Below are 20706 nucleotides of genomic sequence, written 5' to 3'. Positions count from 1 at the left end.
GGAAAGGAATGCAATGGTAAACAGATCATACTGTAGTGAGGCACTGCATGATAAGCAGAATAAAGAATTCAGTTGAATCTAGCCCCTATTCTTTGGGCTGGAAACACCCTAGTTGTTATGGCTTGTGATCCTATAGCTCCTCTGTGCATTCTTGACCTTACTTTGTTAAAATACCACTAAAAAAAAAAAAAAACTAATTGACAGACTACCATTCATGAGATTCCGTAAGAGGCTGCATGCCTATCCAAAACTTTTTTCTCCCCTGCATACAAAAGATTGTCTGCTTCTTAACATTTGTGTTCAAAAACAGGGGAAATGTAATGAGAAATGATGCACATGCATGTTTTGTATTGTTGTTTTGCTCATATTACTCTGCTTATTGTAAATACTTTTGACTTTCCCTTATAATAAATTTTTTTCTCATTTGTAGCTTTCTTAATATGTTAATTTATTATGAATACTCTAGCATTAATTATCACTCTTGTTACTATTTAATGGAGTAAACACACATTTAGAGATAATAATTACTAAATACATTTATTTAGCGAATAAATTACTATGTCAGTATTTCATCTTGATCACCAAGGCATATTCATGGGCACAAAGAGCTCCAGCTAAGCACATGCACACTGGCACACTAACAGGAAGATGAACACAGATAGAATATGAAAGGCAGTATTCTCTGTGGGTATGGTGGGAACGTGCTAAAGGTCTTAAAATCACTTTTTTCCGTATTTTATGTAAAGTGAGGCAGCCACATTTCCTCATATTTGGTGACTTTTGTAGTGCTGTGACAGATTCTAGAAATAATCTCTCCATTTTATATCTGCTTCTGTATAAAAGGTAGGTTTGTTCCATTAGATCTGGTGATTTGTATCCTTGGCGTGATCTGCTACACTAGAACAACTGTAGTACAGATAATGAACATAGTTTTCTGTATTCCTCCAGATGGATATTGGCAGTTCTTCCTGTTTGTCTAAAATATGGAAGTTTTTGGGAGCAAGGGATGCTGTAGACCCTAGAATGGTCTAAATGATGGGTGTAAATGAAGGCTCAGCACCTGTTTTCTTTTATTTTTGATGCTATTTGAGAATGATAGTGCAGGTTTCTACATTGTCATTCTCACATAGTGTACCTGTATATATTTGCTAATTTCCAAATTTTTGGTTAGGTGTGCAGCCTCCTCCAGAATCTCTTGAATGCTGGCCTTTCAGTGTGCTTTTCATTAGCTCATTCAGATAACATTCTAACAGTCTGGCAAGTAATTATATATTGGGTTTTAATCCTTTATCCAAGTATAAGCAAACAAATTTGCACCTGAAGTACTTTCATGACTGGGGCAACTTGTGGTAAAGATGGTATAAATTCTCTCATCACTTGCCTTAGTATCTCCCATAATGCAAAGCACATCTTCTTGCGGACATGTATAATGCTATGCATTAAGGGAAGGGCCACTACCCAGACAGGTTTCGACTTATATAATTAGTAACATAGCCAAGTGAAAAAACTTCCATAAACTCTAATTCTCTAATCCAGAGAATTTAATAATAGGGTGTGACACCCTTTGGCAACTTGTATAGGTTAATATGACTTCTCCATTACTTCCACCTTAGTATTACCACTCTGGGTCTGGCTCCCACTAAGGAGATACCAATAAAGGTCAAAACCTGTCTGGGTAGTGGCCCTTCCTTTAATGTATAGTATTATACATGTCCACAAGGAGATGTACTTTGCATTATGGGAGATACTAAGGCAAGTGATAAGAACTTATACCACCTTTACCACGAGTTCCCCCAGTCCTGAAAGTACTTCAGGCACAAACTTTGTTTGCTTACACGTGGATAAAGGATAAAACCCAGTATATATAATTAGTAGTATAACCAAGTGAAAAAACTTCCATAAAAGTCTGGCAAGGACAAAAAATGCATAATGCCCATCATATCCTGTTTTCTCTGCAGTTTAGTTGTTTAACAAAAGAAAACCCGAGACCAGAGTGCATAACATTTCAAAGTCTGTATGAACATTTTTGATATGCTACTAATTATATATACTGGGTTTTATCCTTTATCCAAGTGTAAGCAAACAAAGTTTGTGCCTGAAGTATTTTCAGGACTGGAGCAGCTCATGGTAAAGGTGGTATATGTATCATCTGCATGTAGTGATCTTCACTAGCAATATGCCGAGATGGCTGTGTATGCCATCTCAGCATATTGCTAGTGAAGATCAGTACGTGCAGATGATTTTCAACAGCAAACTAGGATGATCAGGGAAGATTGTGAAAAATGACCAGTGAAGTGAGGCCCAGCATGTTTTCTTTTATTTTTGACATCTGTATGTTTTCTAATTTGCAGATTTCGCCTGAGCAGCCAGTCTGTCCAGTGTTGCAAATACTAAGTGGTAGATTGTGCGAAAGCTTGGCCTTTTTTTGGGAAAGAAGAATGTAAAAATGTCGCCTATTCCACATAATTGTTCATTCTGTACATTAATGATATTGGGAAGGAGCTGATAAGGTGGATGATTGTTTGCTGATGATGGAAAGATAGGTAGGACAATCCAGGATGCTACTGATATAAATTTATGGGATAATTTGAATAGTTAAGAACTGTGGGAAAATGATAATGCATTTCAGTTAAGTGTTAGCGTCAAGTTAAGCACTTTGGTGTGATGAGATTTCCAGTGGCATATTATACTTGTCAGATTATGCTTTAAGAAAATGACGAGCTTAGGGATCTTGGAGTTACAGTGGATAGGAATTTGAAATTCAGAGGTAACATAGTAAAGATTGCAGATACAACTCAGAGGATAATTGCAATGTTGAAATGAACAGGTGTGAGGTTATCTTATAAAGTTATAGCAGCAGCCTAATTACACAGTGCATTGTCTCTTGCTGAAAGAGACAATGATCAGTTGCATGGAAATGGTACAAAGTAGGAAGCATTGCATTGTCCTGAATGTTCGGATACATCTTGGAGTTTAATGTTTATGGCACCACAAACAGAGGTCTGAGGCCAAACCAGGAAAAAAGGACCTTACCATCACACTGCCACTTCTGAATTTCATAGGATGATGCATTCTAGTAAGAGATGTTCATTGGGCATTACCACAACTACACCAGTCCATCTGCTCAGTTGAGGGTGTAGCATGATTCGTTGCTCCATAACACAGCTTTCCAAGCTTGCACATCCGCTGTACACACTCTTTGCACCACTAAAGACAATGCTGCATGCTTCTTAAGTTAATGTGGGGCTTGCATATTGTAATCCTACCATGGAAACCCATGCCGTGAGCCTTCATTCTGAATGTTTTTGTGCAGATTCATGTTCCACTCGATGCCTGGAACTCCACATTTAATGTGTCGGCTGACAAATGGTAGTTTTTTATATATTATTTTTCATAGCACTCTGTGATCATGTTTGGTGAGTGTGGCGGGTTGTCCGCTGCAGGTAGCACTTGCAGTTGACTCCCTATGCTGTCATCTCAGTATGATATCATTGATTGTTTGCCTGAGATCATTCAGTTTGTCAACAGTTTTGCTGAAGACAGTCCTGCAACATGGTATCCTATCAATTCCTTTTTCAAACTCCATCAGTTCCCTTCTTGCAGCCATTTCTCCCAGACACAGTTGCACTGACTTGGGATCATATCCTTTCGATTTATACCAGCTACAAACACGTGACTTATTACATGGCATGATGTACCTTGCCCGTGGGGTGTTCGTTGACTTCTTTCCAAGCAGCATAGATTATGAGGACAGATTGAGATAAAATGGACTGCAGACACTGGTGAGCAGGAGAAGGAGGGGGTAGGGAGGGTAATTTGACCTATAAAGTTCTGGGTGTTATGGGATACTGGCTGATGAAATTTTTTGTTATATAGAAAGTGGGTAGAGAACATTGGGATTTGTGGAATTTGAATTTGTTTATGGTTAAGAAAGAAGTGAGTGCTAGCTTTTTATCTCACAGAGCAGTGAGTGAAATTAACTTGACTGTCGAAGTAGTGAGTGCAACAGGTAAATAAATTTAAGAGAGGGTATGACAACTGGTGTTGGTTATATATGGTCTCCTTTGAGTCCTTGTCTCCATAGCAGTCTCTGATAATAATATTGATACACTTATTTCATAGTACTAAAGTAGCAGGAATGAATGAAAAGGAGCAATAAGTATGGTGAGGTTATATACTTCAGATGAGTGGTGTTAGTTGCTTTTGCATTATCCAGCTTAAATGAATTTTGCAAAGAAGCACAGAGCAAATCCTGACTTTTTTTTTTTTTTTTTTTTTGATAAATAGTAGGGTTGACATTCAAGAGTCAGCAAGAGTTGGTCATTGAATATTTCTATTATTTTATTGCCTCTCCCCCTCAAAATCTAATTCTGCTTTATGTGTTAATTTTTTATGCAAAGAGATAGAATATATTAAATTTACCACTATTGATGCCAAACTGATTTTAAATGAATTTGTACAAAAAAAAAAAAGGGGTCAACATTTACACAAAATTATGTTTCTAATTTCTGTAATAATAATTTTTATTAAAAAACTATTTTATTTTTTAAGAACTACAATAACTTGAATAAAAATTTAATAATTGTTTCTCTCTTTTGTTATAGGATTTGATGTCTCTGCACAAAAGATTTATTAGTGAATGCTACAAACGTTTGGAAGTAAGTTGTTCTAAGTAAATTCTCTTTATTATTTTGAGGTAAAAAGTGAAAACACTTTTATTAACTTCACTAGCTGAATCTGCTAAAATCAGTTTGAAATAACTTGGTATTACCATTCAATTATCCAAATGGCAATGAGCAGGTCATGTAAGAAATGACACTCAAAAATAGACACAGTTAATATCTGAATGGTACTCCAGAGATGGAAGGAGAGCTGCAGGAAGTCGAAAGAAATGGTGGGAGGATATATTAAAGAGGTGGCTGGAGCCGATTTGGCACAGGAAAGTTCAAGATGGACAAAATGGAGGACTTTGGTAAAGACCTTTGTCTAGCAGTGGACAGAAAATAGTTGACAACGATCGTGGTGGTGGGTAATTCTCTTCAAAGTATGCTCCTTTTACATATGTACATCACATCTATTCGAGTTACATCTGTACTGGAAATATCTTTCTAACATGTTTAGTCGTTACTAAACTTCCTTTTGCATTTTAATTGGGTAAACATCATAAAATCCTGTGGCTTTAAAGGCTCTTTTAGTTAAGGAAAAAAAAAGATATCAGGCAATAATTCATCATTATTCGGGTTATTTGGTTACTTAATTTTCTGCATACTTGTGCTAGAAACATTTTAAGATTGGGTTGAATTGTGTAAGAATGTTTTTGTAATGATAACATTCCTGTTGCCGTGACGTGACAATAGAGTTATCATTCAGTAATTATCTAGTAGCCATACATTTCTAACATACCAAATTGTGGAGCTGCATCAACACTTTCAGATACAGCTGTTAGTTAATGTTTGATTAAATATGCACCTCATTCACTGATTCTTCATGTCTAACATTTCCTGATGATTCATTTTCATTTGTATTTGGCCAGCTTTAGAAAAATAGAACATTTGGAAGCTTGATTGGTTCATTACATCTTTGGCTCATTACATCCCTCCACCAAATTGCTGTTTGTATTAGTTTATATATTTTACTCAACTTAAAGCCAGAGACTTTAAGTTGAGTAAAATATATAAACTTATACAAACTTAAAGCTCTTTTATTATTCTGATTTTTAAATATTCTAAAATACAGCTCATTTAGCACTGACCATCAAACTGACTTATAAGCAATGTCTTATCTGGAAATGGTGCTGCATGCAGTACCATTTGATATTATGGCTTACTGAAGGAATAAAGTCAGTCCTGATATATATATATGTGTGTGTGTGTGTGTGTGTTGTGTGTATACACACACACTTTTTTTTTTTCTGATAACAAAGCATTACATAAGTTACTATTGAAAAGAGCAAAGAGAACTGGTCAACTGCTCTACTCAAGTAAGAATGTTTAATGTCTAATTAATCCTTTACACATCCAATCGATTTATGTTATTCTGTATTTTTATTTTATTTAGTTAATTTCATATCTTAACAGAAGAATTGAAATTAACTGAAACTGGAAGAAAATAGATTCAGCTTTCCAAATTGGAATAAGTTTTACATTTATTATCAATATATGCAACTTTTTTTTTTCTTCTCACGTAGTCCATTTCCATTTTCATCTGTCTTTGTGGTCTTTATTTGCCAGATGAATTGGTTTCAGTGATTACATCAATTTTATTACATGTTGTTGATATTAATTTTATGCTTTTTTTTTTTTTTTCAAGTGACTCCCATCTACAATAGGTTGCAAACCTCTAATACATTGTACTTTAAATTGAATGGTAGGAGCAGATATATTATTTATTTTATTTTATTTTAATATTTGTTAAAATAAATATTGAAAGAATAAGTTCTTTTTCATAATTAAAAAATCCCAATCTAGAGATTTTTTTGAGGCACTTAAGGCCTCTAATAAATTTGGGGTATTTATTGATATTTAATGAAACTAAATATCAATAACTTTCTATTCCTGTGTTTGTAGACAACAATTTGAATGTGTCTTATGAGAGAAAGAGCTGCTCTTATTTATATGATAGAAAATTTAGTACCAAATTTGAGTGGGGAGGAAGAGAGCAGATTAAAAGACTCAGTTTAGTGGCATTAAACCACTAGAAAGCACATTATATAAAATTTAGCTTGTATACAAGCTTATAAATAATATTTAGACAAACTTAGATCACTTTAAACTACCAATTTTAGAGTTAAAAGTGTACATTTACCTAGACTAAAATAACTATACAGTGCAATACTGGTATTAAAATAACTATACAGTGCAATACAGGTATTAAAATACCCTTAAAACTTTTGATATTAATCAGTGGAGTGATACATAATGAAAATGCAAAAACAATATCTGATTTCTTGAATTTGTTTTACAGACAGTTGCTGTTACAGTAGGGGGGACATCCATGTTTACAGCTCTTTCAAATGCAACAAAAACTTTAACTGCAGTTTCAGTGTCTGAGATTGCTTCCTATCCTGTTCCTACAAGGTTAGTTGTTATATCACAATAGCATTTATGTTGCATAATTAATTAAAATTCATTAGATCTACTCTCATAATTCACTTCTACATCATAATGTATGTAATCATCATTGTTAAATACGAAAGAGACCATGTTAGAAAAATTTTAGACTGCTTTTTTACTAATTAACGAATTGCATATAAAAATCTAATTCATGTGTATACGACAAAAAGAACAATTTTCATGGAGTGTGCCAATTGAAAAAAGGAATCATCATCATCATGCATATCAAGGATTTAGGCCTAGCGTGGCCTGTTCCGGCCTTAGAAGTCATCGTTGAATCTTTTAAGAGGACGTCCTGGTTTTCTTTTTCCTAATGGCTTGTACTTTAAGACTTGCTTTGGTAATCTTTCTATTTTCATTCTTTAAACGTATTCCATCCATTTATGTTTATATTTTTAAATTTTTTCTATTACTGATTCTTGGTTTAATTCTTTCATAATTTCTTCATTTCTTTTGTGATCAAATAGAGTATACCTTGCAGTTTTTCTCATAAACTTCATTTCTGCTGTTATTAATCTTTGTTTGTCCTTTTGTTTTATTGTCCAGATTTCACTTCCATACATTAAGACCGATAAGGCTAATGTATTGTATACTTTTAGCCTGGTTTGTTTTTGAACTAGGTTTGGTTTAAATATAGAGTTAATTACACCTGTTATTTTTAAATATTTTGCAATTTTTATGTTTATATTTTTTTCATTTTCATATGTGATCATACATCCTAGGTAGTTAAATTAATTCAAATAATAATTACAAATTCTGAAGATAACCTACAGACAGCTATTACTATCTTAGTTCTTGCTGGATCTTGTCCTTTAAAGGCCATAGTTTTTGATTTTTCTGTTGATATTATCATACCATAATCTTTGACTATCTCATTTAGATCTAAAATAGCTGTCTGTAGGTTATCTTCAGAATTTGTAATTATTATTTGGTCATCTGCAAATGAAAAAAGGAATGCTCCAATAAAAAATATCTTTTAAGATAACTTTCTTTAGGACTAAGTATCTCAAGGATCCTGAAAAACAAGGCAAAAAAAGTTTTTGCTAAATTTAACTGCATTTAATGCTCTAGACATCCTTTTCATTAACAAATCAGACTTGTTAATTAATACTGATGTTTCATGTCACATAGAATTATGGATTCCATTTATGTTTGCTGAAATAAGATACAGAACCCCTGCCTTTTTTTTTTATTTTTTTTATTTAGCATTTCCCTCTTGTGTCATAAGTATATATCAGGTTTCATCACCATAAACAAGGGTTTCTTGACACAGGGGATCAGTATGGAGCAGCTGAAGTTACAAATATCCTTGCCATAGATTAAAGTTGGTAAATAAAATTTAGTATAACATAAATGCATTACAGTTCCACCACTAGTACCTGCTAGAAGTATTCTTAGTTTTTATGTAAATATCTCATAAATTCTGTTTCAGGAAGACAAATTATTATTTTATTATTATTATTACGTGAGACCATCAGGGAGTTGGGGACTCATCAAGGGAGACCATACAACATGCCCCAGCTATCATACTCGTTCTTGAATTCATTCACTGCTTGCACACAACATCCAATGGCAGTCCCAATCATGCACCACTCTTTGAGAGAAAAATCTAGGTCTCACCTCCTTATTCATTCTCAGCTTCCAAGGTTCCAAGGATACTACCCTCAGTAAATTGAAAAATTCATCAACTGAAATCCTGTATGACTCTTTCAGAAGTTTGTAAGTCTCAATCATATCACCCCTCTTTCTCCTGTTTGTTAGTGTCCACACTCTACAAATTCTCAATCTGTATTCATAATAAGTATTCTGCAATCCTGATATCATTTTTAACACCCTCCTTTTCACTCTCCACTGTATCAGAATCACAACAGAAACCAGGAGACCAGACCTGTGCACAATAGCAAGTGAGGTCTTATCAAGGCAAAATGAGTTCCTTATCTTTACATGTCAAAGTTTGTTTCAGCATTGCAATTATCTTTTGAGTTGTATTTGCAATCTTTGCTACATGTATGCTGAACTTCAGCATCCTATACACTAACACTCCAGGATAATTGAAGTTTTAGTAGACACTCTTAGTCAGATCAGTTTACTCTAGCATAATCCCAATATAATATAATATTGCAATCTAATCATGCCAAAGTGCATGACTTTGCATATACTGACATTGAACTGTCATCCATTTTCCCATGCCCATAGTATCAGCCTATTCAAATCATTCTGCAAGTACTACCTACTGGTTCCATTCTTGATTATCCTACCAATCTTTGCTCCATCAGCAGATAGCTGTATGCTGTATGTTAGATCCTTCCCAATATCATTAATTTACAGATTGAATAACAGTGAACCAAGGACTGATCCTTGTGATACACCACTTATTACCTTAAATTTTGCAGACTTACATCCCTGTATACCACTTTTTGATATCTGTCAGTCAGCCATCCTCTTATCCATGCTAATAATTTGTAACCCAAACCCATTTTCTCCAATTTATGCAACAGTCTACCATGCTGTATTCTGTCAAAAGCCTTAGCAAAATCCAAAAGTATCATGGTATATCCATTTCTCTTGTCTAGTTCAATGGTAACATTGTTATAGAATTTGAGCAAGTTGCTAAAACATGACCTTCCCTTAGTAAACCCATGTTGTTCATTGCAAAGTAGAGATTCACTGTCCACCCATTCTGAATGCAAGCCCTGACCAATTTTTCCAAAATCTTCATCACCACTCCTGAGATACTAATTGGTTGATAGTTGGATACATTGGTTTTTGCACTACCCTTATGCAATGGATTACCATACATGCTCTCCATTCCTGCAGAATCTTCCCTGTTCTGAGACTCATATTAAACAGCCTGATCAAAGGAATAGCCAGGTTCAGCTGAATACTCTTTTAACACATATACTGATATCCCATCAGTCCCTCTTGCTGAATTCTTATTCAGTTTGTTCAACAACTCTAATACCTCGTCCTCATATATCTGAATTTCTTTATCCAGTGAAGAGGTAGAGGTGAGCTCAATGTCATACACCATTTTGATAGCTTTTAACACAATGGGCACTCATTAGTTGAACAACTTCTTCTGCATCTGGAACCATCATGCCATCTGCATTTAGAAGAGTTATTCTTTCATATTCATTCTTTCTTTTACTTGCAGCATATCAATAGAAGTCTTGTGGGTTGTCTTTAGCATACAGAGCCAGTTTCTTTCATACTCAGACTTCGTTTTCCATACAACAGTTGTGACTATTCTAGCCTGCTGCTTATAATTTTCATAATGCACACTTTTTTCATTCTTTAGCTAAATTGAAAATTTCCAATAACAGAACTTTGAAATGGATCTCCTAAAAGAGCACAGTATGAATATTCAGCAGAGAAATGAGAAAGGATTGCCTTTATAGATTTTGATTTGGAACTGGAGAAAACGATTAGTTCTTATCATTTGGGCAGCATAGATTAATTTCAGAGTCAATTGATGAGGAAACATATTCTTGCACAAAACAAAAGATTAAAGAATTTATATCATCAGCAATTAATTCAAATCTGCAGGAATTTACAGATGGTCATTATTTTCTCTCTGTTCTACCTTTCTATCTTCTTCATACCCAGTGATACATAAGCCAAGATCCTTCTTCTTTTAATCCTGTCTTTTGCAACTAATTCTGTTGCTTTGCAGTTCTCCCAGCCGGTCATCCTTTTTCTTCCTCAGTCATTCTCTCTCAGGTTAGTTTAGGCCTTTCCCCTCTCTCTCTCTTTCTATCCCTTCCTCTGTTCAGCAAATAACGAACTTTAAAAATTAATGCTTTTAATGTTCATTATTCATTTTATTTCAATTTTAATGAACTATAACGTATGGAAGATATAATTTTTATAACGTATGGAAGATAAACATACTGAATCTCCATCTAAAATCTGTAAAGCCTAGGCTGTCTATTATTTGTAGTTTTGCCACTTATATGACAACATCAAAACTGTATGCTATTGGAAAAATCTGTCAGTCAATCACCGTTATTTGCAGATTTACCATTTATCTCTGAACGTCAAAGCATATTCAACATCAAAAGTAAAAAAAAAAAAAAAGAAGTTATTCTGAATAATTAACTAAGTTGACTCGAAGATCTTTTATTAATTAAAACTGAACGTTGCTCTGTTGGAAGTTTTTCCACTTGGTTATACTATAAATTAAAGATTCCAAGAAATTATATACTTGGTTTAATCCTTTATCCAAGTGAAAGGAAACAAAGGTTGCACCTGAAGTATTTTCAAGACTGGGGCAACTTGTATATAGAAGCAGATGACCCCCAGTCCTGAAAATACTTCAGGTGTAAACTTTGTTTGCATACACTTGGTTAAATTACTAAACCAGGTATATAATTAGTATCTTTAATTTATAGTATAACCAAGTGGAAAATCTCCCAACAACTATCTCTAATCCAGAGTATTTTAATAATAAGGTGTGACATGTGGGGTGCTTAAGGGTCAAAGCTGTATAACTCAGAGGAGACCTCCACATAGCCTTTAAAGGAATGCAGAGAACTGACCAGGGCTTCTGACTTAATGTCCAGTCCTCACCTTCTCGTGGTGCACCCTGTTAAGTATCTTTGTGGATACTGAACGAACGATGATAGGCTGGCAATTTGGGATTTAGCCAACCAAATTGTATTCTTATTGGCTTAAACCAAAATATGAAGTGATGGTATAACATGACAGAATTTCATGCTGGCTGGGGCGACGCCCGGTTAAACAAGGCCTCCATTGTTTTTGCCATGGAACCAGGGCGAACAGTAAATAGTCAGCTGCTGGAACAAATCATAAAACACACCCATACACTCAACATAACCAGAGTTCAAGATCGGTACTATCAACATAAGAAGCCTGAATGTCAAAGAAATGGAGCTAGCTGAGGAATTGGATAAGTACCAGATCAGCATAATATGGGTGACTGAAACAAAAAAAGACCAAGACTGGTGAGATCTTACTGAGCAATAAATACAAAGTGTTATATTCAGGCAATGACAATCAACGAAAAGAAGGAGTTGCCATAGTATTCAACGCAAAATACAAAGCTAATTTTGAATGGCAGGCAGTCTCAAGTAGAGTGATATGGACAAATATCAGAATGGGGAACTGGACAATGAGACTTATTTGTTCCTATGGTCCCACAGAAGATTCTACTAAGATAGAAAGCATCTGACACAAGGAAAAATAAAAAGTTGGTTCTTGTTCAGGATCTAAATAGCAGAATAGAAAATGATTGTCACACATACAAAAAATATTTTGGGAAAATTTGGAGAAAAGAGCACAGCTAATAATAATGGCCAATAACTATTGGATTTCTGCGAAGGACATGGACTGGTTATTAATAACACAATGTTCCAATATCTTTTCTCCCTGGTGCAGGACACTAGAGTTTACAGAGAATTTGAAATTAGAAGTGATCACCATTTAGTCTTGAGCAGGATAAAATTGAATTTCATATTAAAAAGAAGAACATGTAAGAAAGATTTAAAGTGAATAAAAGTTGAACAGCTCTCGGATGTGAACTGTAGACTAAAATACACAAACATTATTCAAGAAAAAATGAAAGAGTTTGAGAACAGGAACCAAATCTTGGCGATTCAGTGGCAAGCCCTGAAGAACACACTGATTGATTCAGCCAGAGAGGCATGTGGTGAGGGTTGTCTGCAAGGATAGCAAAATCAGAACTCCATAGTGGACACAGGAAGAGGCACGGAAGGAAAAGAAGAAAGCATGTCAAAAGTTCCTGGAAAATCAGCTTGTGCTCTTAGAGAATACAGTGAAAATGTAAGAAATCTAAACACTGTATAAAATTAGCTAAACAAAAGTCATGGGAAGACTTTGGTAAGAACATAGAAAATAAATATGAAGAGGGTGGCAAGATATTCTGAAGGCTGTTGAAAAAGCTCAGAAATGGAGGAAAGAGTGCTGTAAAAGGAATTAAAGACGATAAAGGTGATTTGAAAAGTGGTGAAAAAGATCCTTGACGTATGGAGTAATTAATTTGAAAAATTGCTATATGAAACAAGCAGTGATGACAGCACAGTGGTAAAAAATACTGACCAGGCATGCAATCAGGAATACATATCCATAATCAAAGTAGAAAAAGCCATCAAAAGCCTGAAATGTGGAAAGGCTGCTAGAGTAGATGATATTCAACCAGAAATGCTCAAGTATGGAGGTATAAAAGTCTTGCAGTGGCCTCACTGCATAGTTCAGGAGGCCTCAACAGAGGAACGAATTCCAGATAATTGGAGTAGAGCTCTCATAATATCCATATATAAAAAGGGAAATAAAACAGAATGTGAAAATTACAGAGGTTTTTCCTACTGAGTGTTCCTGGTTAGATTTAAGCAAGTATTCTTGAGAAACGGTTAAGAAGGATTGTGGAAGGGAAGCTTGGTGAAGAACAAGCTGGATTCAGGCCAAATAGAGGCTGTCAGGATCAGATTTTCACTTTATGACAAATAGTTGAGAAAGTGTGAGAATATAGCAAAGAGATATCTGTATTTAAGTTTGATAGACCTGCAAAAGGTATGTGACAAGGTGCAAAGTGAAAAACTATTCAAAATGCTACAGTTATATGTATGGGACATTATATCAAACAATACTTAGTCTTTATATGAGTTGTAAGTCAGCAGTTGGAACTGAAAGAAGTACAGGAAGATCGATTGATGTTGAATCTGGTGTCAGACAAGAATGTACATTATCTATATGAATCACATTATATAGGAAAGCAGTATTAAACCTGATATCAAAATTGGAGATGTTAATCTCAGCTATTTACTTTATGCAGATGATGTTATACTTTTAAATAAATCCAGTATAAGTCTGGAAGATTCCCTGACTAAATTGAGTAACTATTCTAATAGATATGATATGAAGGTCAGCAATAACAAGACAAAGACAATCAAAATAGGCAGAAGCATTGAAAATATCAACTGCATTGTGAATGGAGAACCTTCAGAACAAGAAAAATATTTCAGCTACTTAGGCACAATTTTTAATGAATATGGTAAATTTAATATGGAAATAGACAAGAGAATCAACAATGCTGGTATGGTAGGAAGTCAATTGTATAAATTTATATGGAATAAGAGAGAAATTAGTCAAAACACTAAATTAGCTGTATACAAGATGGTGTTCAAATCAATTTTAACTTATGAATCTGAGAGCTGGGTCAGAAGTAAAACACTTGGCCAAAGACTAGAGACTGCAGATATGAGAATCCTGAGAATGATTAGGGGCATGAATAGATGGCATCAATGGCAATATAACATTAAAAACGAGGATATTATGAAATAACTTGGCATTGTCAGCATTGAGGACTTACATTAGCAGATCTAATCTTAGGTGGTATGGTCACTTAAACAGAATGGGAGAGGAAAGATTAGCAAAACAAGTGTTCTCTACCAGGTTGCCAGGAAAAAGACCCAGAGGAACTCCAAGATATAGGGGAATTGATATGGTAAAAAGTGCCTTAGAAGATAGAAATATCAGACCTGATAATATTGGAGTCTTGACAGGTAACAGATTAATTTGGAGGAAAATTGTAGATAGGAAGTTAGTAATGATGTAAATTTTTCATGTATTACTATCGTATCCTGTAACACCTGTTGATGGTACATGGCAGGAATTTGATGATGATGGTGTGACACCTTTTTGCTACTTGTATAGTAAATTATGACTTCTGCATTACTTCTACCTTGGTATCACCTCTGGGTCTGGCTCTCAGTGATGAGACCTTAATAAAGGTTGAAACCGATCTGGGTAGTGACCCTTCCCATAATGCATAGCATTATAGATCTGCAAGGATATGTGCTTTGCATTATGGGATACTAAGGCAAGTGATGTGAAGTCATTAGCTTCTATATACGAATTGCACCATGCCTGAAAATACTTCAGGTGCAAACTTTGGTTGCATCCACTTGGTTAATGGCTTTAACCAATTATATAATTTCTTGGTATCTTTAATTTATAATTAATGTTACTCTGACATGTGTTGCTGTCTTTATGACTGACAGCATCTTCAGGAAGGTGTTTATCTCAAACGTTTCCAACAGCTGTCATTTCTATAAATTGAAAATTACTGGATTGATAGTTTAATCACACATGTTATTAGGTATATCACGTGAAGTCTGTACATTGTGCAAACCTTGTTGTATATGATTGCTGGCATAAGAGAGGTTGAAAAGGTTACACCAAGTATTCATCTGGAATTTCAATGTTTAAAGTATGTCTTTTGTTTCTATTTAGTTTCTCATGTGATCAAATGGCTCCAGAAGATATTCAATATAATAATTTAATTCATTATTTTAGTAAATTTAGCACTTGATACATTTTTGCTTCCTTTGCATTATTAAAAATTTAGTGCATTAAGTGTATAATTAGTATTAATATAAATAAAGTATTTAAATTTTTTAAATTGAGAGATGCATTAATACTTATAAAATAGTTATTTTTGCGATAAGATGTTCTTTTTTTTTTTTTTTTTTTTTTTTTGAGATACACTGTTTTTAAGAAATATGTATCATTCATGTCTCAAGGAATATTATAGTAATGTTTAATTGGAGAGACTAAATTTTAATATCTTTATAGATTTGGTTTAATGTATGGCTGTTTAATATCCATCCTAACTCAGGTACTGATGTTTGATAAGTGGGTTGACTGTATTGTTAAATCAAGTTTATTACATGCAATAAGAAATATTATTGAGGGATTAAGATAAGTTATTGGATAAGTTGAAAATTTTATATGGTAAATAATTAATTTAATCAACTTTTATTTATTTATTCATTTTTTTTAAGAACTACTAGGCTTCAGAATATTTGTCGTTTACTTCAAATAGCAGAGCAGTATATATCTTCAATAGAAGAGTTGCATACAGCTCCAAGAGCCATTCTTCCTCATGGAACATCTTTCTTTGGTTGTCCTTTATCATTTACAATTTATTTAGAATCTTCTAAGGAAGAATTTTCTCTTATGGTAAAGTATATTATGATGCAGTAGTAGTAAAAAAATTATTTTTTTATTATCTGTATTTTTTTTATCCCATATAGCCTTTTTTTATTTAAAGTTAAATAAAATTGCTTAATTTCCTGAAATCATATTCTCTTTAGGTATGTCTGTTATTATTTATTCAAATAAACAGTTACTAAACTCCTATGTTAATGAATATCTCATTTTATTAACTTACATTCCATTTTCCATAATGTTCTTATTTAGGATTTATGATATGAAACATAAGATATCAGAAAATTAAGACAGGCTAGGGGCATTTCAAATGCAAGGTTTTTGAAACTTTTAGAAAATTTTCTAAATATGCTGATAGGAAAAGCTGGATAAAAAATATTGCCAAACATAACACAAAACCTAAGATCAAATAATCTACTTAAGATAACTATAAAAATGAATATTCACTAAAATTTTGGCTGTCACTAATGCTTTGAAAGGTGAAAAGTATAACATAAAATAAAATGTGAAAGAGCTACTGGAAGAAGCAAAAAAAGTTGAGTGAGAGAGTAAAGATTTTGCTGCCATGCTATAATAGAGGTAAGTTGAGAAGGAGGACAATTATTGCAAATAAGGTTGTACAGAAGAAATGGTGTAGTTGGTAGATCTTTGAATGAATTTAATGGATGGAAGGAAGGACTTATATAAGAATGATAGATTGCACTTTAAATAGACTTGAAGTTAAGGGTCTTGAGAAAGCATTTTCCACTGAGTAGGTTGAGTGTAGTTAGTTCTCTGACTGCATTCAACCCTCTAAGTGGACACGTCTTTCTATAGCTTTAGTTTCTACAAAAACTGCTTGGAGGATACAAGGAGTTTGTGCAAGCACAAACATGAGGCAGGAGTATGACCACAAACCAACAAATGCAGAATCTGGTCTCTTATGTAGTGAAATTGAATGGGGTAGTCAGTACAAGGTGGTTAGGTAGCTCTGGGTCTAATTGGGACACTGCAGTGACTAATGTCAGAAGCATCAGGAATAAGGGGAAGAGATTTTATTATTGGTATGCACAACCACACCACAAGTTATAGGCTATAGAGATAATGTTTTAGTTGGAAGTTTATTTTGCACTTGGTTAGACTATAATAAATTTAGTTTAATCCACCTTTGCTCAGAGTTGCCTGGTGTTGCACCACCATACCTCAGTCCTGAAGATATTTTCAGGCACAAACTTTGTTTGCTTACACTTGGATAAAGGATTAAACTAAATTTATTATAGTCTAACCAAGTGCAAAATAAACTTCCAACATCTTTCTCTAAATCAGAGTAATTCAGTAATAAGGTGGTAAATATGACCTCTCCTATTGCTTCTGCCTTAGCATCTCCATGTTTGGTCTGCCTTCCACTGACGAGACCTCAATAAAGGTCAAAACCTGTTGAAAGTTTGGCTGATGAATGGCAATGCTGTAGCCCCGTGAAGTTTTAACTGAGGCTCGGCTGTTGCTGTCACCCAGGGCTTGCATGGTGGGGGTAATGAATGGCAATGCTGTAGCCTGTGAAGTTAACTGAGGCACAGCTGTTGCTGTTACCCTTCCAGATGAGCAAATGAGCGTTTCTGACTTTCTGATTCTGCGGGTCGCTCATTATTGGGTGATCCGGGGGATTTTACGAGTTTTTGGAAAGGTATCCTTACACTTAAACAAAGGGAAATTGGTCTGGGTAGTGGCTCTTTCCTTAATGCATAGCAGTATACATGTCTGCAAGGCGATGTGCTTTGCATTATGGGAGATACTGAGACAAGGAATGATGAGAGCTTGGTCCACCTTTGCTCGGAGTTGCCTGGTGTTGCACCACCTTACCTCAGTCCTGAAGATATTTTCAGGCACAAACTTTGTTTGCTTACACTTGGATAAAGGATTAAACACTAAATTTATTATAACGTTTTAGGAATATAATGTGAGAATATAGTAATATAGTATTTTCAGGGGATGTAGGGTGAGAATACACCAGGAGCCAGAGCTGCTAGTGATACAGAAGAATTGCAGCCAAAAAAAGAGTAGAATGTCACCAGTAGGATAAAGACTTGGAAAGTAATGCATTTAAGATAATCTAATTTGAGATAGAGGCCAAAATGACAAAATAAAGAGTTGGCTGCTGCAGTAGTCATGGTTCCCAAAAGGGAAGTTGTGGATGACATGCATTGGAAAATTAGCATGATGAGTGTAGCCTGAATAATTATTTTGGGGACTTCAGCTACAAGTATTGTTTTGTTTACTTTTTTGTTAATCTCTACTTGATGTTGTTGGAAGTTTTTTTCACTTGGTTCTACTATAAATTAAGGATACCAAGAAATTATATACTTGGTTTAATCCTTTATCCAAAGTGTAAGGAAACGAAGTTTGCGCCTGAAGTATTTTCTGGACTGGGGCAACTTGTATAAGGAAGCTAAGACTTCACATCACTTGCCTTAGTATCCCATAATGCAAGGCACATCTCCTTGTGACATGTATAATGCTATGCGTCATGGGAAGGGTCACTACCCAGACTGTTTTTTTGACTTTTATTGAGGTCTCTTTGGTGGGAGCCAGACCCTGAGGTGATACTAAGGCAAGTGATATGAAGTCTTAGATTCCATATATGAGTTGCCCCAGTCCTGAAAATACTTCAGGAACAAACTTTGTTTGCTTGCACTTGGACAAAGGATTAAACCAAGTATATGATTTCTTGGTATCCTTTATACTTCATGTTATTTTTCATAAATCGGTCCTAGTCATCCTGCCATTATTATTTTTTTTAGTACCAAGTTTTTCGCATAAAAAGGTACAAATCTGACTAAGGTTTGATTTTTATTTTATTCTTAATTCCTCTTTTGTCTTTCTTAATCTTCTGACATTCATGTTTCTTATTTTATTTTATTTTACTTTTTTTTTTTACGTACTAGAATTCATCCAAACTAAGAACAATATAGAAAATGGCATGTAAGTTAATAAAATGAGATGTTCTTTAACATATATTCTTACTAACCTGTTCATTAGTAAACTTGTATAACTCCTCCCACACAATATTACTTATTGCAGTGGTTTATAATACTATAAGTATGTAGAAATGCATATCGCTAATAAGAATGATGTGCTATTTTTTAATTGATTGATTACTTTAAATAAAAACAAGCTGAAAATTGAAGTTTTTTGATTGAAATTAGTTTTAACCAGCATATATTTTTTAGTTTCAGATATATTCTATGAGTAAAGCATTTGTCTAGCAATAGTTATTCCAGTAGATGCATTTTACCATCTGACCGTTAATTGATAGCTGTTTTCCAGTAGTCCTTATATAGGATTGGAGAAGCATATATATATATATATATATACACGAGGGTGGTCTGAAAAGTTCTTGGCCTAACAATGAAAAAACAAATTTATAATTTCAAAATTCTTTTTATTTTTCAACATAATCTCCCTTAAGAATAATACATTTATTCCAGCGATGCTCCAGCACCATTATCCCGTCGCTGTAGTGGTTCTCAGTAAGATCTGCAAAATATCCCTCTACAGCTGCAATTCTCTTGATTCGAAGAAAAACGCTGACCAGCAAGGAAGATTTTTAGTTTTAGGAAGAGATAGAAGTCAGAGGGAGTCATATCTGGGGAATAGGGTGGGTGTTCCAACAATTCATAGTGCAGATCCCTTAATTTTCCCATTGCCAAAACACCTTTGTGGGCAGGTGCATTGTCCTGATGAAAGAGGATTTTTTCTTCTGCAAACTGGGTCTTTTCTCACAAATTTTTTCATCTAGTCTGGTTAAAAGATCGGAATAATATTCCCCAGTTATTGTTTTACCCTTTTCAAGATAATTAATGAACAAAATGCCTTTAGCATTCCAAAATACCGATGCCATGACCTTTTCTGCTGATGGAACTGACTTTGTCTTCTTTGGCACTGAACAACTGATTTCTGTCCACTGTTTTGACTGGTGTTTGGATTCTAGTGTGTAATGGTGAATCCAAGTCTCATCCATAGTAATAAATCAATGCACAAAATCAGTTTTATTCTTGTATATTATTTCTGGGAAAACTCCCATGTTACTCCTCATTATAAACTATTATAATACAGCTATATCGCCTGCTTCAGTTTAGGAGTACCCCTGTTTAAATGTCATTGGCTATTTACTCATGGGTTCTTAGGGCATTATGAGTGTAGATGTACTAAAAAGTATATGTAGCTTAAGGAAATAGAAATTGCACATACCTTTTTCTGGGTGTTGTGGCTTTTCCTCTGTCTGCGATGTCGAGAACTGCAGAGTGTGTGTGTGGGGGGGGGTAGGCAGTTTGGTAGAATAAGTTAGAAAAACCCGGGTTTTTTTTCGTAATATGTAGAAACATATACTTTTATATAGGGTGGGGAAAAAGTGAAAGGGTTAGTTTTTTAAAATAGGAAGGGGAAAGGTGGTTGACGGGGTGTGGACCGTTTCGACTATTCGTGGTCATCATCGGAACATATTGGGAAAGTGGAAGCTATGTCAGGTCGGGTGGGTGCTTCAGAGGTGTTTGTGTTGTCTCCTATTGGTCGGGATAGTGACCTCAATTTAATGTTGTGAAGCTTCCAAACCTCGGAGATTATGTAGGGC

At 34.5% G+C, this 20706-nt stretch overlaps 1 protein-coding gene across 1 annotated transcript in view; it reads left to right on the top strand.

Annotated features, from left to right (window-relative positions):
- LOC150101143 (ubiquitin carboxyl-terminal hydrolase 24-like) overlaps positions 1–20706 on the top strand; it is an 824883-nt gene that overhangs the window by 299357 nt on the left and 504820 nt on the right. The window contains exons 21-23 of the mRNA XM_090401261.1: positions 4605–4658; positions 6964–7076; positions 15935–16112. Of these exons, the coding sequence (XP_090257387.1) occupies positions 4605–4658; positions 6964–7076; positions 15935–16112 (345 nt within the window). The remainder of the gene's footprint in view (positions 1–4604; positions 4659–6963; positions 7077–15934; positions 16113–20706) is intronic.

This window comes from Typopeltis vanoorti, chromosome 12, assembly GCF_054136105.1.
Source record: "Typopeltis vanoorti isolate ZY-2024b chromosome 12, IOZ_Tvanoo_1.0, whole genome shotgun sequence".
In the NCBI taxonomy this organism is placed as follows: domain Eukaryota; kingdom Metazoa; phylum Arthropoda; class Arachnida; order Uropygi; family Thelyphonidae; genus Typopeltis; species Typopeltis vanoorti.
Note: the sequence above shows the minus strand (reverse complement) of the source record. Positions and strands in the feature narration are given on the sequence as shown.